The sequence below is a fragment of the Ranitomeya imitator genome, chromosome 8 (assembly GCF_032444005.1).
Source record: "Ranitomeya imitator isolate aRanImi1 chromosome 8, aRanImi1.pri, whole genome shotgun sequence".
NCBI classification, from domain to species: domain Eukaryota; kingdom Metazoa; phylum Chordata; class Amphibia; order Anura; family Dendrobatidae; genus Ranitomeya; species Ranitomeya imitator.
Window position 1 is genome coordinate 83,560 of NC_091289.1, and position 22,800 is coordinate 106,359.

Here is a 22,800-nt window from a genome sequence, read left to right on the forward strand (position 1 = left end):
CGTACACCTCTCCTGCGTCAGGTGGGGTTGGACCAGGAGAGGACCCACATCTCCCACAATGCTACGCTAACTTTCTTAGGTGACGGCCCGACTGAACACGTGACCCAGATATAATATTCACGGAAAAGACACGCCCATGACGTGCCTCACGCATTAACTACTTGAGCACCGGAACAGCCCTTGTACTGTGAGCTCTATACCAAAGCTGTATGTACGCAGAAGTCTCGCGCCTGGAGGAAGTGACGTGACAGTATGCACAGCTCCTGGCGGAAGTCACGTGATAGTATGCCCAGCTCCTGGCGGAAGTGACGTGGCAGTATGCCCAGCTTGTTGCGGAAGTCATATGATCGTGTGTCTTTCCTGGCGGAGGTGACGTCCTCATGTTTCAGTCCTGGCGGAAGTGTCCGAGTGCTCTTGACGTAGCTGAGTATGGAGGAGGAGAGTCTAGAAGCCCGGATCAGTAAGTGTGGGTCTGGGGGGCTGCGGTCACAGGACAGACGCTGCTGCAGCTTATAGGGGGCGCCCCCTGTACAGAGATGAGCGCTCGGAAACTTCATCAACTCGATTATCACATCACTGAGCCATGTACTGAGGAATCCAGTACAGTGACATGACGGGTCTGTGTCACGATAGTATAGTGACGGGAAAGATGACGGGTCTGGGTCACGATATTATAGTGACAAGGAAGATGACAGGTTTGTGTCACGATAGTACAGTGACAAGGAAGATGACAGGTCTGTCACGATAGTATTGTGACAAGGAAGATGACGGGTCTGGGTCACGATAGCACAGTGATGGGAAATATGACAGATCTGTATCACGATAGTACACTGACAGGGAAGATGACGGGTCTGAGTCACGATAGTATAGTGACAGGGAAGATGACGGGTCTGGGTCACGATAGTACAGTGACAAGGAAGATGACGGGTCTGTGTCACGATAGTATTGTGACAAGGAAGATGACGGGTCTGGGTCACGATAGCACAGTGATGGGAAATATGACAGATCTGTATCACGATAGTACACTGACAGGGAAGATGACGGGTCTGGGTCGCGATAGCACAGTGACGGAGAAGATGATGGGTCTGAGTCACAATAGCACAGTGACAGGATAGATGACATGTCTGGGTCACGATAGTACAGCGACGGGAAAGATGACGGGTCTGGGTCACGATAGTACAGCGACGGGAAAGATGACGGGTCTGGGTCACGATAGTACAGCGACGGGAAAGATGACGGGTCTGGGTCACGATAGTACAGCGACGGGAAAGATGACGGGTCTGGGTCACGATAGTACAGCGACGGGAAAGATGACGGGTCTGGGTCACGATAGTACAGCGACGGGAAAGATGACGGGTCTTGGTCACAATAGTACAGCGACGGGAAAGATGACGGGTCTGGGTCACGATAGTACAGCGACGGGAAAGATGACGGGTCTGGGTCACGATAGTACAGCGACGGGAAAGATGACGGGTCTGGGTTACGATAGTACAGCGACGGGAAAGATGATGCGTCTGGGTCACTGTAGTGAAAAATGTAAAAATATACATGTGTGCAGTGAACTATGTAACCGAGTAGAAAGGGAACACTTGACACCTCCTAGCTCTTTGGAAGGGAGATGTCAATTACTGCCTGACACTATCTGTGGGAAGCTTTACACAAAGGATCTCAAAGAAAATAATATATTCATTGGGGGCGTGGCCATGGTCCAATCAAAAACAAGCAATTAGAAAATCAACCTGAGGGGCTGGTCTAGAAATCTGACCTCCAGGGTGACTCTATAAATTTGGCTTGTACACATTTAAAATTGTTCACACGTGAGGGCAGCCTGGGAAGCTGATGTGATCCAGTCCATATTCACCCCCCTCAGGGAGCAGAAGAAGACTACAAGTTAGCTATTTCTGTACGTTTCCACCTGTTATTTTATACTGTTTTGCATACCTGTATGTCTTTTTATTACCATATTTTTATACCTTTTTCTTTACTGTAAGCACTGAAACTTTTTTGTATTAAACCATAAAACTTTAACAGTTGAACCTTGTATGTTCTAAAGAATCCATAGCCTGAGGTGTGTGAGCCTTGAGTGGTAGACAGTATTAGTAATATTTCCGGGACTCATCGCCCGTGTATTCGGTGAGTGGTGGCAGCGTGTATGAGCGGCTGTGTGGCCTGGGTCGGTATGTGATTTATGCTCCCTTGAATGCTGGACTGAGAGTAGGGAGATAGATTAACCCTTGCAGGCACAACCCCAAGTCACGTGCTGAGAGCGGATACGTGACGAATTAATGACAGCACGGAGACGAATCCGTGACAATTCGTGGCAGAGCGGTGGGATAGAATTATTTCTATTAGAGCACTAGTGCATGGTTTAAGCAATTATTCTGTAGTAAAGAATTGGTATCCTTGCGAGGAGTGCACCAGTTCTTCAAGGTTCAACTCAGTGCTTACTTAGACATACTTGCAAACAGTTTCCCCTCCCCATTTTTCTTTTCTATCTTTTATTTGGAAGGCTGTTCATCGATATGGCAGCCCAGTACAAGAAGCAGAGCAAAGAAGCTCTGACCGGACTCTGTGAGCAGAGAGGAATAGAGACAGCCGACAGATCCAGGGAGCGGCTGACACGCGCCCTGGGCGAGCAGGACATAGAGCAAAGTGCTGGAACATCTGGGCAAGGAGAGAGCCCACCTCAGAGAGACCCAGCAATGCCAGCTCTTGCATCGGAGATGCCTGAGGGAAGTGCCAGTGCTGAGGAGACTATGGACTGTACTTTACAAATGGACTTACAATGGCTGGGAACAAGTGATCCCAATCTGCGCATGCAGCTGATTTTACAGTACCAACAGGCTGAGAGAGGCTGCAGAACGTCGGGACCGACAGGCTAAGAGAGAGGCTGCAGAACGTCGGGACCGACAGGCTGAGAGAGAGGCTGCAGAACGCCGGGAGGGCAGAGCTTTCCAGCTTCAGATGGCTCAAATAGAGCAGGGTATCAGTCCTCAGATAACCCCCTCCCAGGACATAAATCCGAGGAGACCACATCTGGAAAACTTCCCTGTGATGGAGAAGGATACAGACTTAGATACTTTCCTTCGGGGGTTTGAAAAAAACCTGCAGGCAGTACCATCTACCCCGTGAGCAGTGGGCACAGTATCTAATCCCAGGGTTGAGAGGCAAAGCCCTGGAAGTTTTTTTTTTTATACAGTACAAACCAAAAGTTTGGACACACCTTCTCATTTAAAGATTTTTCTGTATTTTCATGTCTATGAAAATTGTAAATTCATGCTGAAGGCATCAAAACTATGAATTAACACATGTGGAATTATAAACTTAACAAAAAGTGTGAAACAACTGAAAATGTCTTATATTCTAGGTTCTTCATAGTAGCCACCTTTTCCTTTGATGACTGCTTTGCACACTCTTGGCATTCTCTTGATGTGCTTCAAGAGGTAGTCACCGAGAATGGTTTTCACTTCACAGGTGTGCCCTGTCAGGTTTAACAAGTGGGATTTCTTGCCTTATAAATGGTGTTGGAACCATCAGTTGTGTTGTGCAGAAGTCTGGTGGATACACAGCTGATAGTCCTACTGAATAGACTGTTAGAATCTGTATTATGGCAAGAAAAAAGCAGCTAAGTAAAGAAAAACATGTGGCCATCATTACTTTAAGAAATGAAGGTCAGTCAGTCCGAAAAATTGGGAAAACTTTCAAAGTGTCCCCAAGTGCAGTGGCAAAAACCATCAAGCGCTACAAAGAAACTGGCTCACATGAGGACCGCCCCAGGAAAGGAAGACCAAGAGTCACCTCTGCTTCTGAGGATAAGTTTATCCGAGTCACCAGCCTCAGAAATCGTAGGTTAACAGCAGCTCAGATTAGAGACCAGGTCAATGCCACACAGAGTTCTAGCAGCAGACACATCTCTACAACAACTGTTAAGAGGAGACTTTGTGCAGCAGGCCTTCATGGTAAAATAGCTGCTAGGAAACCACTGCTAAGGACAGGCAACAAGCAGAAGAGACTTGTTTGGGCTAAAGAACACAAGGAATGGACATTAGACCAGTGGAAATCTGTGCTTTGGTCTGATGAGTCCAAATTTCAGATCTTTGGTTCCAAACACCGTATCTTTGTATGACGCAGAAAAGGTGAATGGATTGACTCTACATGCCTGGTTCCCACCGTGAAGCATGGAAGAGGAGGTGTGATGGTGTGGGGGGGCTTTGCTGGTGACACTGTTGAGGATTTATTCAAAATTGAAGGCATACTGAACCAGCACGGCTACCACAGCATCTTGCAGCGGCATGCTATTCCGTCCGGTTTGCGTTTAGTTGGACCATCATTTATTTTTCAACAGGACAATGACCCCAAACACACCTCCAGGCTGTGTAAGGGCTATCTGACCAAGAAGGAGAGTGATGGGGTGCTACGCCAGATGACCTGGCCTCCACAGTCACCAGACCTGAACCCAATCGAGATGGTTTGGGGTGAGCTGGACCGCAGAGTGAAGGCAAAAGGGCCAACAAGTGCTAAGCATCTCTGGGAACTCCTTCAACATTGTTGGAAGGCCATTCCCGGTGACTACCTCTTGAAGCTCATCAAGAGAATGCCAAGAGTGTGCAAAGCAGTCATCAAAGCAAAAGGTGGCTACTTTGAAGAACCTAGAATATAAGACATAATTTCAGTTGTTTCACACTTGATGCCTTCAGTGTGAATGTACAATTTTCATAGTCATGAAAATAAAGAAAAATATTTAAATGAGAAGGTGTATCCAAACTTTTGGTCTGTACTGTACATATTTCACTACAGTCACCATAGTATAGCGACGGGAAAGATTACGGGTCTGGGTCACAATAATAGTGACGTGGAACACAATATCCTCAACAATATACTATGGGGCCGTAACTGCATGGAGCATTATATGGGGTATCTATGGGGCCATAAAGAACTGAATGGAGCATTATATGGAGCATCTAGGGGGCCATAAAGAACTGAATGGAGCATTATATGGGGCATATATGGGGCCATAAAGAACTGCATGGAGCATTATATGGGGCATCTAGGGGGCCATAAAGAACTGAATGGAGCATTATATGGGGTATCTATGGGGCCATAAAGAACTGCATGGAGCATTATATGAAGCATCTAGGGGGCCATAAAGAACTGAATGGAGCATTATATGGGGCATCTATGGGGCCATAAAGAACTGCATGGAGCATTATATGGGGCCATAAAGAACTGCATGGAGCATTATATGCGGCATATTTGTATATGGAGCATCTTGTGGGGCCATAATGAACTGTATGGAGCATTATATGGGGCTCCTGATTCAATATGGATATTCAAAAACACTTAACCTACTGATGTCTCAATTAACTTTACTTTTATTGGTATCTACCGTATTTTTATTTTTTACATTTTCTGGTAGCTGCTGCATTTTCCACCCTAGGCTTATACTTGAGTCAATAAGTTTTTCCATTTTTATTGTTGCAAAATTAGGGGGTCGGCTTATACTCGGGTCGGCTGATACTCGAGTATATACGGTATTTTAAAAGTATGAATATTGTGAGTTGCATTTTTATATTTAGCCCACTTGAGGCACTACTTCTGTAGGACCGACTTTCTCTGCTATTCCTGTTGCAGTCTTTTGGGGTCTGTCTTGCCCAGCTTTGCACATCTAGATGTGACATTTTGCCCCTTTTTTTGCACACTTGCTCTTACTCAGTGAAATTGCTGAAAGACATCTGTGATCAGCAAGTTTCACTTCTTGTCGCTGAGTCTCTGGGATATAGGTCTGTACTGTGACTGGGCCATTAACACACATGAATATGCTCTGATCTAAACCCTCCATTGTACACTGTGTGCAGAATTATTAGGCAAGTTGTATTTTAGAGGATTATTTTTATTATCGATCAACAACTGTTCTCAATCAACCCAAAAGAGTCATAAATATCAAAGCTTAATATTTTTGAAAGTTGGAGTTGTTGGGTTTTTTTTTACATTTGGCTATCTTAGGACGATATCTGTTTGTGCAGGTAACTATTACTGTGCAGAATTATTAGGCAACTTAATAAAAATAAAAACTAAATATATTCCTATCTCACTTGTATATTTTCACCTGGTAAACCAATATAACTGCACAAAATTTAGAAATAAACATTTCTGACATGCAAAAACAAATCCCCCCAAAATAAGTGACCAATATAGCCCCTTTTCTTTATGATGACACTCGGAAGCCTCCATCCATAGATTCTGTCAGTTGCTTGATCTGTTTATGACCAACATTGGTGCAGCAGCCACCACAGCCTCCAGACACTGCTCCGAGAGGTGGACTGTGCTCCCTCCCTGTAGATCTCACATTTTATGAGGGACCACAGGTTCTCTATGGGGTCCAGATCATGTGAACAAGGGGCCATGTCATTATTTTATCTTCTTTGAGACCTTTGCTGGCCAGCCACGCTGTGGAGTAGTTGGAGGCATGTGATGGAGCATTGTCCTGCATGAAAATCATGTTTTTATTCGGTCGTCCATGACAGCACTACGGAGAGAGGGGATCCGCCCTTCAGGAACAGGAAACCTACAGATACATAAGGGCGCCACCTTTCCCCACGCATCAGTTGGTTTCCTGTTCCTGGAGGACAGGATTCCCTACAGATTTGTCTTCAGTCACCTATCAAGCACCCAGGCCGGCTGTCCGACCCAGGTAGCGAGGGGGTCTCCTACCTCGGGCAGTGCGGGTCCCTGGAAGCGCCACGGTGGGCCCGGGTAGGGCTCCACGACAGTGAGCGGTGCAGTGGGGAGCAGCGTCCGGAGGAGGTCTGTCTCTGTGGCCGGCAAAGGTGAGTATGTCTCCCCCACCCCCCCGGTCCATTCGCTCTCCCGTGCCCCTGTCCTCCCTACCTCTGACTCCTATCCGTGCGGCGAAGGCTTCCCGGTGCGCCCCTCTGCGCTCCTTTGGGATCGGGGCGGGTCGGGCGCCGGCTTCCGCCGCGATCGCCGCTGTGCTGGGGCCATGTGCGGTGGTGGTATAGCGGCGTGCGGCTGGGGGATCCGGCGACGCCGGCTTCCGGGCGCTTCCCTGAGCGCTCCAGCGTTGCCGGAAGTGACGCGAGGGGGGGGCGGAGCCGGGACCGGAAGTTAGACGCCGGCCGGCTTCACCTGGGAATGCCGCAGTCATGCATGCGGTGGGAGCGACGGGGAGGGAGCGTCCAGGGGCGGGGGAGGGTGGAGCAGGGTCCGGCACAGGGGGGGGATTGATTAAGCTGGCCATGCACACCTGCACATGTTCCGGATGGGGGAGGGCTATATATGGCCGATTAGACTGCTGCAGAGCTGCTGATGGCTTCTGCAGCTATGGAGGTGCCAGAAGCTGCCGGTGACCTGCTGGAGCAAGAGGACAGATCCTCGGAGGCAAATACCCAGCAGAAGACCCGCGGGCGCAGTGCTCAGGCCAGTCGCAGATCAAGACAGAAGGATCTGGACCGACCCCCCAGTAATCCGGTACCTACCGCTACTGCCTGGGTAAGAGATCTTCGTGAATGTACCCTGATGCAGTCTTTTCCTATGTTTATTTCCATAGGGGATAAAGAGCGCTGGTAAATCAAAAAACAAGGAGTGCGCGCTATGCGCTTGCCCTTTGCCAGACGCCTACCCTAAGAGACTTTGTCAGTCGTGTGTGCGTTGCTGTTTAAAAACTGCTTTATGGTAGTATTGGATTTGAAGGACGCCTATTACCATATCCCTATTTATGCAGGTCACCAACGATACCTGAGGGTGGCGGTACGGTTGGATGGGGTAATAAGACACTTCCAGTATAGGGCCCTTCCCTTTGGGATTTCAGTCGCCCCTCGGGTATTTACCAAGGTAATGGCGGAAGTTATGGCACACCTACATGAGTCCAACATTCTAATAATCCCCTACCTGGACGATCTCCTTATCGTAGGTAAAACGGCGGATCACTGTCTAGAACAGTTACATAAAGTGATGTCGGCTCTAGAGCGCCTGGGGTGGATGCTAAACGTTAAAAAATCACGGTTACAGCCCATGACGGTGCAGCGATTTTTAGGCCTGACCCTGGATTCCCAGGTTCAGGAATGCCGTTTGCCTCAAGAAAAAATTAATCGCCTGCACCTTCAGGTGCTGAATGCCTCAAAAAACCCCACCATGTCCCTTCGTAGAGCCATGTCTCTGTTAGGCTCTCTCTCGTCCTGTATTCCAGCGGTCCGATGGGCTCAGTATCATACGAGGATACTCCAGGGCGAGGTGCTGTTACATCAAAAAAGGTTGGGAGGAGGTCTAGACAGTCTGCTGACCCTATCCCAGGACGCTGTGGTATCCCTCGAGTGGTGGTTAGATCAAAAGAACCTGTCCACGGGGGTCCCCTGGGAGTATAACATAACTCGTGTTATCACCTCGGACGCTAGCCCTTCCGGGTGGGGGGCTCACATGGGGGATTCATTAGTCCAGGGCCTTTGGGATCATGATCAGATGGAGATGTCTTCCAATCTAAAGGAGTTAACGGCTGTGGAGCAGGCGGTTAAAACACTCCTTGTCTGTCTACAGGGCCACCACGTGCGGGTATTCTCGGACAATCGAGTCACCGTGGCATACATAAATCACCAAGGCGGGACTCGTTCCAGATCCCTGATGTGTGTAGCAGATCGTCTGTTTCATCTAGCAGAGCAACATCTCTCGTTGACGGTTACACATAAAAGGGGCAGAAAACACTACAGCGGATTTCTTAAGTCGCAACACATTAAGGCAGGGAGAGTGGTCCCTGAACAGCACCGTCTTCGACCTTATCGTGGAAAGGTGGGGACAACCAGAGGTAGACCTGTTTGCCACAAAAGGAAACAGGAAAGTGGCACAATTCTGCTCTCTGAACCCCAGAGAAAATCCCCTGTCAGTAGACGCCCTCCTCATAGACTGGAACTTCAGGCTAGCCTACGCCTTTCCTCCCCTGTCTCTACTTCCTCTGGTGGTGAGGAAAATCAGGAAGGACAAGGCCACAGTGATAGTAATTGCCCCCTTCTGGCCCAGAAGGACGTGGTTTCCATGCCTGAGGGCTATGTCGATGTCCGATCCATGGGTCTTGCCAGACATTCCGGATCTCCTATCCCAGGGCCCAGTCTACCATCCTCGAGCGGTTGGCCTTCATCTGACGGCGTGGATTTTGAGCGGGCGCTACTAAAAGATAGGGGGTTCTCGCCGGCCCTCATTAACACACTGCTGAAAAGCAGGAAAGTGATAACCACAAAAATCTATGTCAGAATCTGGAAGAGATTTCTTCAGAACTCGGGGGTAATAGCTGGTCAGTCAATACCAATAGACCAGATCTTGGAGTTCTTACAAAGGGGGTTAGATATGGGGTTATCCCCAAATACTCTTAAGGTGCAGGTATCAGCCTTGGGGGCCCTCTTTGGCTGCAACATCGCTGAGAATCACTGGATCAGCAGATTCATCAGGGCAACAAAACGGTCTAGGCCAATTGTGAAGAATAGAGTCATGCCATGGGACCTGAACCTAGTCCTCTCAGCCATGACAGAGGCCCCATTTGAGCCAATTACTTCAGCCTCTATTAAACATCTATCCCTTAAAGTAGCCTTCCTGGTGGCCATAACATCGGCGCGTAGGATAGGTGACATACACGCATTATCCAGGGTTCCCCCTTACATGCAGCTTAGGGATGATAGAGTGATACTGTCCCCTGATCCAGCATATCTTCCTAAGGTAGTGTCCAGTTTCCACAGAACACAGGAAATAGTTCTTCCATCTTTCCTCCCCAATCCTACTAACGATAAGGAAAAGAATTTACACACTTTAGATGTAAGAAGATGTATCCTGGAGTATCTAGCGGTAACTGATCCCTGGAAGTTAGATAATGCCCTATTCGTGTCCTATCAGGGTAGTAGGAAAGGGCATAGAGCATCGAAGTCTACTCTAGCTAGATGGATCAGGGAGGCTATCTCGCTGGCTTATATCTCAAAGGGCAAGCCGGCGCCTGAAGGTCTTAAAGCGCATTCCACTAGAGCTATGGCGGCTTCGTGGGCGGAAAGATTGGAGGTGTCGATCGACCAGATTTGTAAGGCTGCTACTTGGTCTTCTCCAAACACTTTCTATAACCATTATAGATTGAACCTGGGTGCCTCCTCTGACCTCTCTTTTGGTGTAAGGGTGCTGCAAGCTGTAGTCCCTCCCTAGTTAGTTACTCTCTGTAATTCTCTCCGTAGTGCTGTCATGGACGACCGAATAAAGTCTTAGTTACTCACCGGTTAACGGTGTTTTTCGGAGTCCATGACAGCACCTGTACATACCCTCCCGTCTTCTTAAAAGTTCTGGGTGTACACCTCTTCCTTTATATATACTTCACGGGTAGTGAATAGTTAATATTGTATTATTGTTTATTGTGTATGCTATTAACCTTGGTGGTCCTCTTGTGCTCTGTAAACCAACTGATGCGTGGGGAGAGGTGCCGCCCTTATGTATCTGTAGGTTTCCTGTTCCTGAAGGGCGGATCCCCTCTCTCCGTAGTGCTGTCATGGACTCCGAAAAACACCGTTAACCGGTGAGTAACTAAGACTTTCTTGAACGATACTGACTTCTTCCTGTACCACTGCTTGAAGAAGTCTTCCAGCAACTGGCAGTAGGTCTAGGAGTTGATCTTCACTCCATCCTCAACCTGAGAAGGTCCCACAAGTTCATCTTTGATGATCCCAGCCCATACCAGTCCCCACCTCCACCTTGCTGGCGTCGGAGTGGAGCTCTCTGCCCTTTACTGATCCAGCCTCTGGCCCATCAAGAGTCACTCATTTCATCAGTCCATAAAACCTTTGAAAAGTCAGTCTTAAGATATTTCATGGCCCAGTCTTGACGTTTTATCTTATGTTTCTTGTTCACAGGTGGTCGTTTTTCAGCCTTCCTTACCTTGGCCATGTCCCTGAGTATCGCACAGCTTGTGCTTTTTGTTACTCCAGTAACGTTGCAGCTCTGAATATGGCAAAACTGGTGGCAAATGGCAGCTTCACGCTTGATTTTTCTCAATTCATGGGCAGTGGTTTTGCACCTTTTTTGCCCAACACGCTTCTTGCAACCCTGTTGGCTGTTTGCCATGAAACGCTTGATTGTTCGGTGATCACGCTTCAAAAGTTTGGCAATTTTAAGACCGCTCCCTCCCTCTGCAAGACATCTCACAATTTTGGACTATTCGGAGCCCGTCAAATCTCTCTTCTGACCCATTTTGCCAAAGGAAAGGAATTTGCCTAATAATTAAGTACACCTTATATAGGGTTTTGATGTCATTAGACAACACCCCTCCTCATTACAGAGATGCACATCACCTGATTTACTTAATTTGTAGTTGGCTCTCCAGCCTGAACAGCTTGGAGTAGGACAAGATGTATAAAAAGTGTCATGGGATCAAAATACAACTTGCCGAATAATTCTGCACACAGTGTAGTTCTGGAAGGATGTCGTCACGACTCTGTTGTTGGTTGTCCCAGGACAAGGGGCTCCTTCCCTGTACTTAATCCTAGGGGCGCCCCTGCTCGCCCTGTTCCCCGGATTACTTCTGGTTGTGAAGATATTGGGAGTTCGTACCTTGTCTTAGCTCCTAAATCTGCCCTCACTTTGTACCCTTCCCCCACCCAGTGTACTGTAATACACCAACCAGACTAACGAGGTAATACGAATAGGGGTAACTAAAAATGCCAACCATACAAATAGACTCACACAGGCAACAAATGAATATACCAGGGAGTAGAGGATGGGGTTAAACCAAAGTAGGAGAATAAAGTAAATTCTCACATTCAAAACCTAGCAAGAGTCGTGTAAACCCACCAAAAGCCGCCTTCTGTAATAACCAACAACAACCTCCAGACATACAGCATGAGCTGGCTCTTACAATAATTGCTAGCCAGAGCCTAGTTTATATAGTAGACTAGATGGTGGCCCGATTCTAACGCATCGGGTATTCTAGAATATGCATGTCCACGTAGTATATTGCCCAGCCACGTAGTATATTGCCCAGCCACGTAATATACAGCTGCATAATTTTAAAACGTTAACAGGCTGCAGAGGTACAATTATACCGTATATACTCGAGTATAAGCCGAGATTTTCAGCCCAAATTTTTGGGCTGAAAGTGCCCCTCTCGGCTTATACTCGAGTCAAGGTGGGTGGCAGGGTCGGCGGGTGAGGGGGTGAGGGCGCTGAGGCATACTTACCTGCTTCCAGCGATCCTGGCGCTCCCCCTGCCGTCCCACGGTCTTCTGTGCTGCAGCTCTTCCCCTCTTCAGCGGTCACGTGGGACCGCTCATTAGAGAAATGAATAGGCGGCTCCACTGTTGTGAATTCTGTTGTCGAACTCCCTCCTGTGGTCGTGAATGGTAATTCGGCGAGTTCTGTCTATGGGCTCCCTCTGGTGGCTGTGAGTGAAGCTGCTGCTTCTGAGGTTCCTTACACAGGTGACGTGGTTTATCCTTTGGTTGACTGCTCTATTTAACTCCTCTCAGATCGTTACTCCATGCCAGCTGTCAATGTTTTTGCATTGGTTAAGTTCGCTCCTGGATCTCTCTGGTGACCTGCCTTCTCCTGCAGAAGCTAAGTTCCTGATAGTCATTATTTGGTCATTGTTTTCTTGTCCAGCTGGTTTTCATGATATTGTCTTGCTAGCTGGAAGCTTTGGGATGCAGAGTGGCCCCTCCGCACCGTCAGTCGGTGCGGAGGTCTTTTTTGCACACTCTGCGTGGTCTTTTGTAGGTTTTTGTGCTGATCGCAAAGTTACCTTTCCTATCCTCTGTCTATTTAGTAAGTCTGGCCTCCCTTTGCTGAAACCTGTTTCATTTCTGCATTTGTGAATTTCATCTTTACTCACAGTCAATATATGTGGGGGGCTTCCTTTACCTTTGGGGAATTTCTCTGAGGTAAGGTAGGCTTTATTTTCTTTCTCTAGGGCTAGATAGTTCTTAGGCTGTGACGAGGCGCCTAGGTCTGGTCAGGAGCGCTCCACGGCTATTTCTAGTGTGTGTGATAGGATTAGGGCTTGTGGTCAGCAGAGCTCCCACATCCCAGAGCTCGTCCTGTATGAGGTTTAACTACCAGGTCATTCCGGGTGCTCCTAACCACCAGGTCATAACACTCCACCTCCCATAGGGGTGGAGCCGCCTATTCATTTCTCTAATCAGCGGTGCTGGTGACCGCTGATAGAGGAAGAAGCTGCGGCACCGAAGACAGCTCTCCGGGAGAAGGAGCCGGACGCCAGGACCAGGTAAGTATGTCATATTTACCTGTCCCCATTCCAGCCGCCGGGCGCCGCTCCATCTTCCCGGCGTCTATCTGCACTGACTGTGCAGGTCAGAGGGCGCGATGACGCATATAGTGTGCGCGGTGCCCTCTGCCTGATCAGTCAGAGCGGGGAGACGCCGGGACCGGACGCTGGGAGCTGCAATCAAGAGAGGTGAGTATGGCTTTTTTTTTTATTATTGCAGCGGCAGCATTTATGTGGAGCATCTATGGGGCAGTATGAACGGTGCAGAGCACTATATGGGGCACAGCTATGGGGAAATATGAACGGTGCAGAGCACTATATGGCAGAGCTATGGGGCAATATGAACGGTGCAGAGCACTATATGGCAGCTATGGGGAAATAATGAACGGTGCAGAGCACTATATGGCACAGCTCTGGGGAAATATGAACGGTGCAGAGCACTATATGGCAGAGCTATGGGACAATATGAACGGTGCAGAGCACTAAATGGGGCACAGATATGGGGAAATATGAACGGTGCAGAGCACTATATGGCACAGCTGTGGGGAAATATGAACGGTGCAGAGCACTGTATGGCACAGCTATGGGACAATATGAACGGTGCAGAGCACTATATGGCACAGCTATGGGGAAATATGAACGGTGCAGAGCACTATATGGCACAGCTATGGGGAAATATGAACGGTGCAGAGCACTATATGGCACAGCTATGGGGAAATATGAACGGTGCAGAGCACTATATGGCACAGCTATGGGGAAATATGAACGGTGCAGAGCACTATATGGCACAGCTATGGGGAAATAATGAACGGTGCAGAGCACTATATGGCACAGCTATGGGGCAATATGAACGGTGCAGAGCACTATATGGCACAGCTATGGGGCAGTATGAACGGTGCAGAGCACTATATGGCACAGCTATGGGGCAATAATGAACGGAGCAGAGCACTATATGGCACAGCTATGGGGCAATAATGAACGGTGCAGAGCACTATATGGCAGAGCTATGGGGCAGTATGAACGGTGCAGAGCACTATATGGCAGAGCTATGGGGCAGTATGAACGGTGCAGAGCACTATATGGCACAGCTATGGGGCAGTATGAACGGTGCAGAGCACTATATGGCGCAGCTATGGGGAAATAATGAACGGTGCAGAGCACTATATGGCAGAGCTATGGGGCAGTATGAACGGTGCAGAGCACTATATGGCACAGCTATGGGGCAGTATGAACGGTGCAGAGCACTATATGGCACAGCTATGGGGCAGTATGAATGGTGCAGAGCACTATATGGCACAGCTATGGGGAAATATGAACGGTGCAGAGCACTATATGGCACAGCTATGGGGAAATATTAACGGTGCAGAGCACTATATGGCACAGCTATGGGGCAGTATGAACGGTGCAGAGCACAATATGGCACAGCTATGGGGCAGTATGAACGGTGCAGAGCACTATATGGCACAGCTATGGGGCAGTATGAACGGTGCAGAGCACTATATGGCAGAGCTATGGGGAAATATGAACGGTGCAGAGCACTATATGGGGCACAGCTATGGGGAAATATGAACGGTGCAGAGCACTATATGGCACAGCTATGGGGAAATATGAACGGTGCAGAGCACTATATGGCACAGCTATGGGGAAATATGAACGGTGCAGAGCACTATATGGCACAGCTATGGGGAAATAATGAACGGTGCAGAGCACTATATGGCACAGCTATGGGGCAATATGAACGGTGCAGAGCACTATATGGCACAGCTATGGGGCAATAATGAACGGTGCAGAGCACTATATGGCACAGCTATGGGGCAGTATGAACGGTGCAGAGCACTATATGGCACAGCTATGGGGCAATAATGAACGGTGCAGAGTACTATATGGCACAGCTATGGGGCAGTATGAACGGTGCAGAGCACTATATGGCACAGCTATGGGGCAATATGAACGGTGCAGAGCACTATATGGCACAGCTATGGGGCAGTATGAACGGTGCAGAGCACTATATGGCACAGCTATGGCGCAGTATGAACGGTGCAGAGCACTGTATGGGGCATAGCTATGGGGCAATAATGAACGGTGCAGAGCACTATATGGCACAGCTATGGGGCAGTATGAACGTTGCAGAGCACTATATGGCACAGCTATGGGGCAGTATGAACGGTGCAGAGCACTATATGGCGCAGCTATGGGGAAATAATGAATGGTGCAGAGCACTATATGGCAGAGCTATGGGGCAGTATGAACGGTGCAGAGCACTATATGGCACAGCTATGGGGCAGTATGAACGGTGCAGAGCACTATATGGTACAGCTATGGGGAAGTATGAGCGGTGCAGAGCACTATATGGCACAGCTATGGGGCAGTGTGAACGGTGCAGAGCACTATATGGTACAGCTATGGGGCAGTGTGAACGGTGCAGAGCACTATATGGCACAGCTATGGGGCAGTATGAACGGTGCAGAGCACTATATGGCACAGCTATGGGGCAGTATGAACGGTGCAGAGCACTATATGGCACAGCTATGGGGCAGTATGAACGGTGCAGAGCACTGTATGGGGCACAGCTATGGGGCAATAATGAACGGTGCAGAGCACTATATGGCACAGCTATGGGGCAGTATGAACGGTGCAGAGCACTATATGGCACAGCTATGGGGCAGTATGAACGGTGCAGAGCACTATATGGCGCAGCTATGGGGAAATAATGAACGGTGCAGAGCACTATATGGCACAGCTATGGGGCAGTATGAACGGTGCAGAGCACTATATGGCACAGCTATGGGACAATATGAACGGTGCAGAGCACTATATGGCACAGCTATGGGGAAATATGAACGGTGCAGAGCACTATATGGCACAGCTATGGGGAAATATGAACGGTGCAGAGCACTATATGGCACAGCTATGGGGAAATATGAACGGTGCAGAGCACTATATGGCACAGCTATGGGGAAATATGAACGGTGCAGAGCACTATATGGCACATTTATGGGGAAATAATGAACGGTGCAGAGCACTATATGGCACAGCTATGGGGCAATATGAACGGTGCAGAGCACTATATGGCACAGCTATGGGGCAGTATGAACGGTGCAGAGCACTATATGGCACAGCTATGGGGCAATAATGAACGGAGCAGAGCACTATATGGCACAGCTATGGGGCAATAATGAACGGTGCAGAGCACTATATGGCAGAGCTATGGGGCAGTATGAACGGTGCAGAGCACTATATGGCAGAGCTATGGGGCAGTATGAACGGTGCAGAGCACTATATGGCACAGCTATGGGGCAGTATGAACGGTGCAGAGCACTATATGGCGCAGCTATGGGGAAATAATGAACGGTGCAGAGCACTATATGGCAGAGCTATGGGGCAGTATGAACGGTGCAGAGCACTATATGGCACAGCTATGGGGCAGTATGAACGGTGCAGAGCACTATATGGCACAGCTATGGGGCAGTATGAATGGTGCAGAGCACTATATGGCACAGCTATGGGGAAATATGAACGGTGCAGAGCACTATATGGCACAGCTATGGGGAAATATTAACGGTGCAGAGCACTATATGGCACAGCTATGGGGCAGTATGAACGGTGCAGAGCACAATATGGCACAGCTATGGGGCAGTATGAACGGTGCAGAGCACTATATGGCACAGCTATGGGGCAGTATGAACAGTGCAGAGCACTATATGGCAGAGCTATGGGGAAATATGAACGGTGCAGAGCACTATATGGGGCACAGCTATGGGGAAATATGAACGGTGCAGAGCACTATATGGCACAGCTATGGGGAAATATGAACGGTGCAGAGCACTATATGGCACAGCTATGGGGAAATATGAACGGTGCAGAGCACTATATGGCACAGCTATGGGGAAATAATGAACGGTGCAGAGCACTATATGGCACAGCTATGGGGCAATATGAACGGTGCAGAGCACTATATGGCACAGCTATGGGGCAATAATGAACGGTGCAGAGCACTATATGGCACAGCTATGGGGCAGTATGAACGGTGCAGAGCACTATATGGCACAGCTATGGGGCAATAATGAACGGTGCAGAGTACTATATGGCACAGCTATGGGGCAGTATGAACGGTGCAGAGCACTATATGGCACAGCTATGGGGCAATATGAACGGTGCAGAGCACTATATGGCACAGCTATGGGGCAGTATGAACGGTGCAGAGCACTATATGGCACAGCTATGGCGCAGTATGAACGGTGCAGAGCACTGTATGGGGCATAGCTATGGGGCAATAATGAACGGTGCAGAGCACTATATGGCACAGCTATGGGGCAGTATGAACGTTGCAGAGCACTATATGGCACAGCTATGGGGCAGTATGAACGGTGCAGAGCACTATATGGCGCAGCTATGGGGAAATAATGAATGGTGCAGAGCACTATATGGCAGAGCTATGGGGCAGTATGAACGGTGCAGAGCACTATATGGCACAGCTATGGGGCAGTATGAACGGTGCAGAGCACTATATGGTACAGCTATGGGGAAGTATGAGCGGTGCAGAGCACTATATGGCACAGCTATGGGGCAGTGTGAACGGTGCAGAGCACTATATGGTACAGCTATGGGGCAGTGTGAACGGTGCAGAGCACTATATGGCACAGCTATGGGGCAGTATGAACGGTGCAGAGCACTATATGGCACAGCTATGGGGCAGTATGAACGGTGCAGAGCACTATATGGCACAGCTATGGGGCAGTATGAACGGTGCAGAGCACTGTATGGGGCACAGCTATGGGGCAATAATGAACGGTGCAGAGCACTATATGGCACAGCTATGGGGCAGTATGAACGGTGCAGAGCACTATATGGCACAGCTATGGGGCAGTATGAACGGTGCAGAGCACTATATGGCGCAGCTATGGGGAAATAATGAACGGTGCAGAGCACTATATGGCACAGCTATGGGGCAGTATGAACGGTGCAGAGCACTATATGGCACAGCTATGGGGCAGTATGAACGGTGCAGAGCACTATATGGCACAGCTATGGGGCAGTATGAACGGTGCAGAGCACTATATGGTACAGCTATGGGGCAGTATGAACGGTGCAGAGCACTATATGGTACAGCTATGGGGCAGTATGAACGGTGCAGAGCACTATATGGCACAGCTATGGGGCAGTATGAACGGTGCAGAGCACTATATGGCACAGCTATGGGGCAGTATGAACGGTGCAGAGCACTATATGGCACAGCTATGGCGCAGTATGAACGGTGCAGAGCACTATATGGCACAGCTATGGGGCAGTATGAATGGTGCAGAGCACTATATGGTACAGCTATGGGGCAGTATGAACGGTGCAGAGCACTATATGGCACAGCTATGGCGCAGTATGAACGGTGCAGAGCACTGTATGGGGCACAGCTATGGGGCAATAATGAACGGTGCAGAGCACTATATGGCACAGCTATGGGGCAATAATGAACGGTGCAGAGCACTATATGGCACAGCTATGGGGCAGTATGAACGTTGCAGAGCACTATATGGCACAGCTATGGGGCAGTATGAACGGTGCAGAGCACTATATGGCGCAGCTATGGGGAAATAATGAATGGTGCAGAGCACTATATGGGGCACAGCTATGGGACAATATGAACGGTGCAGGGCACTATATGGCACAGCTATGGGGCAGTATGAACGGTGCAGAGCACTATATGGTACAGCTATGGGGCAGTATGAACGGTGCAGAGCACTATATGGCACAGCTATGGGGCAGTATGAACGGTGCAGAGCACTATATGGTACAGCTATGGGGCAGTATGAACGGTGCAGAGCACTATATGGCACAGCTATGGGGCAGTATGAACGGTGCAGAGCACTATATGGCACAGCTATGGGGCAGTATGAACGGTGCAGAGCACTATATGGCACAGCTATGGCGCAGTATGAACGGTGCAGAGCACTATATGGCACAGCTATGGGGCAGTATGAATGGTGCAGAGCACTATATGGTACAGCTATGGGGCAGTATGAACGGTGCAGAGCACTATATGGCACAGCTATGGGGCAGTATGAACGGTGCAGAGCACTATATGGCACAGCTATGGGGCAGTATGAACGGTGCAGAGCACTATATGGCACAGCTATGGGGAAATATGAACGGTGCAGAGCACTATATGGCACAGCTATGGGGCAATATGAACGGTGCAGAGCACTATATGGGGCACAGCTATGGGACAATATGAACGGTGCAGGGCACTATATGGCACAGCTATGGGGAAATAATGAACAGTGCAGAGCACTATATGGCACAGCTATGGGGCAATATGAACGGTGCAGAGCACTATATGGGGCACAGCTATGGGACAATATGAACGGTGCAGAGCACTATATGGCACAGCTATGGGGAAATATGAACAGTGCAGAGCACTATATGGCACAGCTATGGGGAAATAATGATCTATTTTTATTTTTGAAATTCACCGGTAAATGCTGCATTTCCACCCTAGGCTTATACTCGAGTCAATAAGTTTTCCCAGTTTTTTGTGGCAAAATTAGGGGGTCGGCTTATACTCGGGTCGGCTTATTCTCGAGTATATACGGTATTCTGGACCAAAACTGCAGAGATGTCACGAAATTTCAGCCCTCTACGACTTTTCGAAAAAAAAGTTATTGCAATTTTAAAACGGAATAGTTACAATTGTACCTACTCAGCCGGACGAAGGTTAAAATATGCCCCATATAATCCTGCATAAAGGTTAATAATGGCCCCATAATATGCTCCATAAAGATATTTGCCCCATATAGTGCTGCACAAACGTTGATTATGGCCCCATACAGACACTTGCCCCATATAGTGCTGCACAAATGTTGATTATGGCCCCATAAATGCTCCATACAGACACTTGCCCCATTTGCTGTTGCTGCGATAAAAAAAAAAAAATCACATACTCACCTCTCCGTCGCTCAGGCCCCCGGCACTTTCAATATTCACCTGACTTTGTTCAGGGCGCCGCTCTGTCTTCAGCATCTTCTGCACTGACGTTCAGGCAAATGGCGCGCACTAACCACGTCATCGCGCCCTCTGACCTGAGCGTCACTGCAGAAGATGCTGAAGATGGAGCGGCGCCCGGAATTTGGAGCAGGTGAATATCGCGCAGCGCTCCCCTCCCCGCTACTCACCTGCTCCTGGCGCGGTGCAGTCCCTGGTTCCCCGACGTCGCAGCTTCTTCCTGTATTGAGCGGTCACCGTTACCGCTCATTACAGTAATGAATATGCGGCTCCACCCCTATGGGAGGTGGAGCTGCATATTCATTACTGTAATGAGAGGAACCATGTGACCGCTCAGTACAGGAAGAAGCTGCCGGGGGGCAAGGGATGTGCAGGGACCACGCCAGGAGCAGGTGAGTATAATTAGATAGCAGATTTAGGCCACGTGCACATGTTGCGGATTACTCTGCGGATTTTTCCGGACTTATTTTGATAAATCCGCAGGTAACCAGCACTGTGGATTTCCTGCGACATTACAGTGGATTTACCTCGATTATTTATTTATTTTTTTTTTCCGGATTTTGTGCGGATTACACCTGTGGATTCCTATTATGGAGCAGGTGTAAACTGCTGCGAAATCCGCACAAAGAATTGACATGCATGTGCACTGCGGATTTGGTTTTCCATAGGTTTACATGGTACTGTAAACACATGGAAAACTGCTGCAAATCCGCAGCAGCCAATCCGCTAAGGATCCACAGCAAAATCCGCAACGTGTGCACATGGCCTTAGTCAGCCACCAATTGTGCAACTTCTCCCACTTAAAAAGATGGGAGAGGCCCGTGATTGTCGACATAGGTAGACCACAACTATGAGAGTCAAGAGTCAAAATTGAGAAAGCAAATCCAGAAAATCACCTAGTCTGAATTGGTAAGAGTTACTTTGAAAATTATGGTGGTCAATAAGTATTTGGTCATTAACAAAAGTTCATCTCAATATTTTGTTATATATCCTTTGTTGGCAATGACAGAGGTCAAACATTTTCTGTAAGTCTTCACAAGGTTGGCACACACTGTTGGTACGTTGGCCCATTCCTCCATGTAGATCTCCTCTAGAGCAGTGATTTTTTGGGCCTGTCGCTGGGCAACACGGACTTTCAACTCCTTACAAAGGTTTTCTATGGGGTTGAGATCTGGAGACTGTCTAGGCCACTCCAGGACCTTCAAATGCTTCTTCCGAAGCCACTCCTTCGTTGCCCTGGCAGTGTGCTTGGGATCATTATCATGCTGAAAGACCCGTCCATGTTTCTTCAATGCCCTTGCTGATGGAACAATGCCCTTAGGATGGAACGAAGGATGGAACGAAGTTTGCATTCAAAATTTCACTTTACATGGCCCCATTCATTCTTTCATGTGCACGGATCAGTCGTCATGGTCCCTTTGCAGAGAAACAGCCCCGAAGCATGATGTTGCTACCCCCATGCTTCACAGTAGGTATGATGTTCTTTGGATGCAACTCAGCATTCTGTCTCCTCCAAACACGATGAGTTTTGTTTCTACCAAACAGTTCAACTTTTGTTTCATCAGACCATTTTTTTTTTTTAACAAATTTTAACAAATTTTACAAAACCATTTTTTAGGGTCCACCTCATATTTGAAGTGACTTTTGAGGGATCTATATGATAGAAAATACTCAAAAGTGAGACCATTCTAAAAACTGCACCCCTCAAGGTGCTCAAATCACATTCAAGAAGTTTATTAACCCTTCAGGTGCTTTACAGGAATTTGTGGAACGTGGAAGGAAAAAATAAACATTTACTTTTCTTTCACAAAAATTTTCCTTTAGACCTATTTTTTTTTACTTTCACAAGGTTATCAGGAGAAAACGACCATACAGTTTGTTGTGCAATTTCTCCTGAGCATGCCGATACCCCATATGTGGGGGAAATCTACTGTTTGGGCGCATGGCTGGGCTTGGAAGGGAAGGAGTGCCATTGGACTCTTGGAATGCAAAATTTGATGGAATAATTAGCTGATGCCATGTCGCGTTTGAAGAGCCCCTGATGTGCCTAAACAGTGAAACCCCCCCCCCCCCTCCCCACAGGTGACACCATTTTAGAAACTAGACCACTTGGGGAACTTATCTAGATGTGTATTGAGCACCTTGAACCCACAGGTGCTTCATAGAAGTTTATACTGTAGAGCGGTGGAAAAAAAAACATTTTTTCCAAATCTTTTTAGCTCCAAATTTTGCTTTTACAAAAATATACCATACAATTTGTTGCGCAAATTCTCCTGAGTACGCTGATACCCCATATGTGGTCAAAACCTACTTTTGAGACCCAGTGCAAAGCTCAGAAGGGAAGTAGCTCCATATTACAGTGCAGATTTTGCTGCTCTTGTTTGAGGGTGCCATATTACATTGACAGAGCCCCTGAAGTGCTAGAACAGCAGTACCCCCCCCCCTCCCATAAGTGCCCCCATTTTGGAAATTATAACCCTTTGGGAATTTCTCTACAGATGTAGTGACGATTTTGACTCCATTGGTGTTTTCCAGAAACAGGCAGCAGTTGATGT

At 48.3% G+C, this 22,800-nt stretch overlaps 1 protein-coding gene across 4 annotated transcripts in view; it reads left to right on the forward strand.

The window, feature by feature from the left end:
- The first annotated feature begins 301 nt into the window (after positions 1 to 301).
- Positions 302 to 22,800, forward strand: part of GGA1 (golgi associated, gamma adaptin ear containing, ARF binding protein 1) — a 138,369-nt gene continuing 115,870 nt past the window's right edge. The window contains exon 1 of one of the 4 annotated variants that reach the window (XM_069735942.1): positions 302 to 460. In XM_069735942.1, the coding sequence (XP_069592043.1) occupies positions 381 to 460 (80 nt within the window). In that variant the 5' untranslated portion in view covers positions 302 to 380. The remainder of the gene's footprint in view (positions 461 to 22,800) is intronic. The other 3 variants (XM_069735941.1, XM_069735944.1, XM_069735945.1) reach the window with 3 other exon arrangements.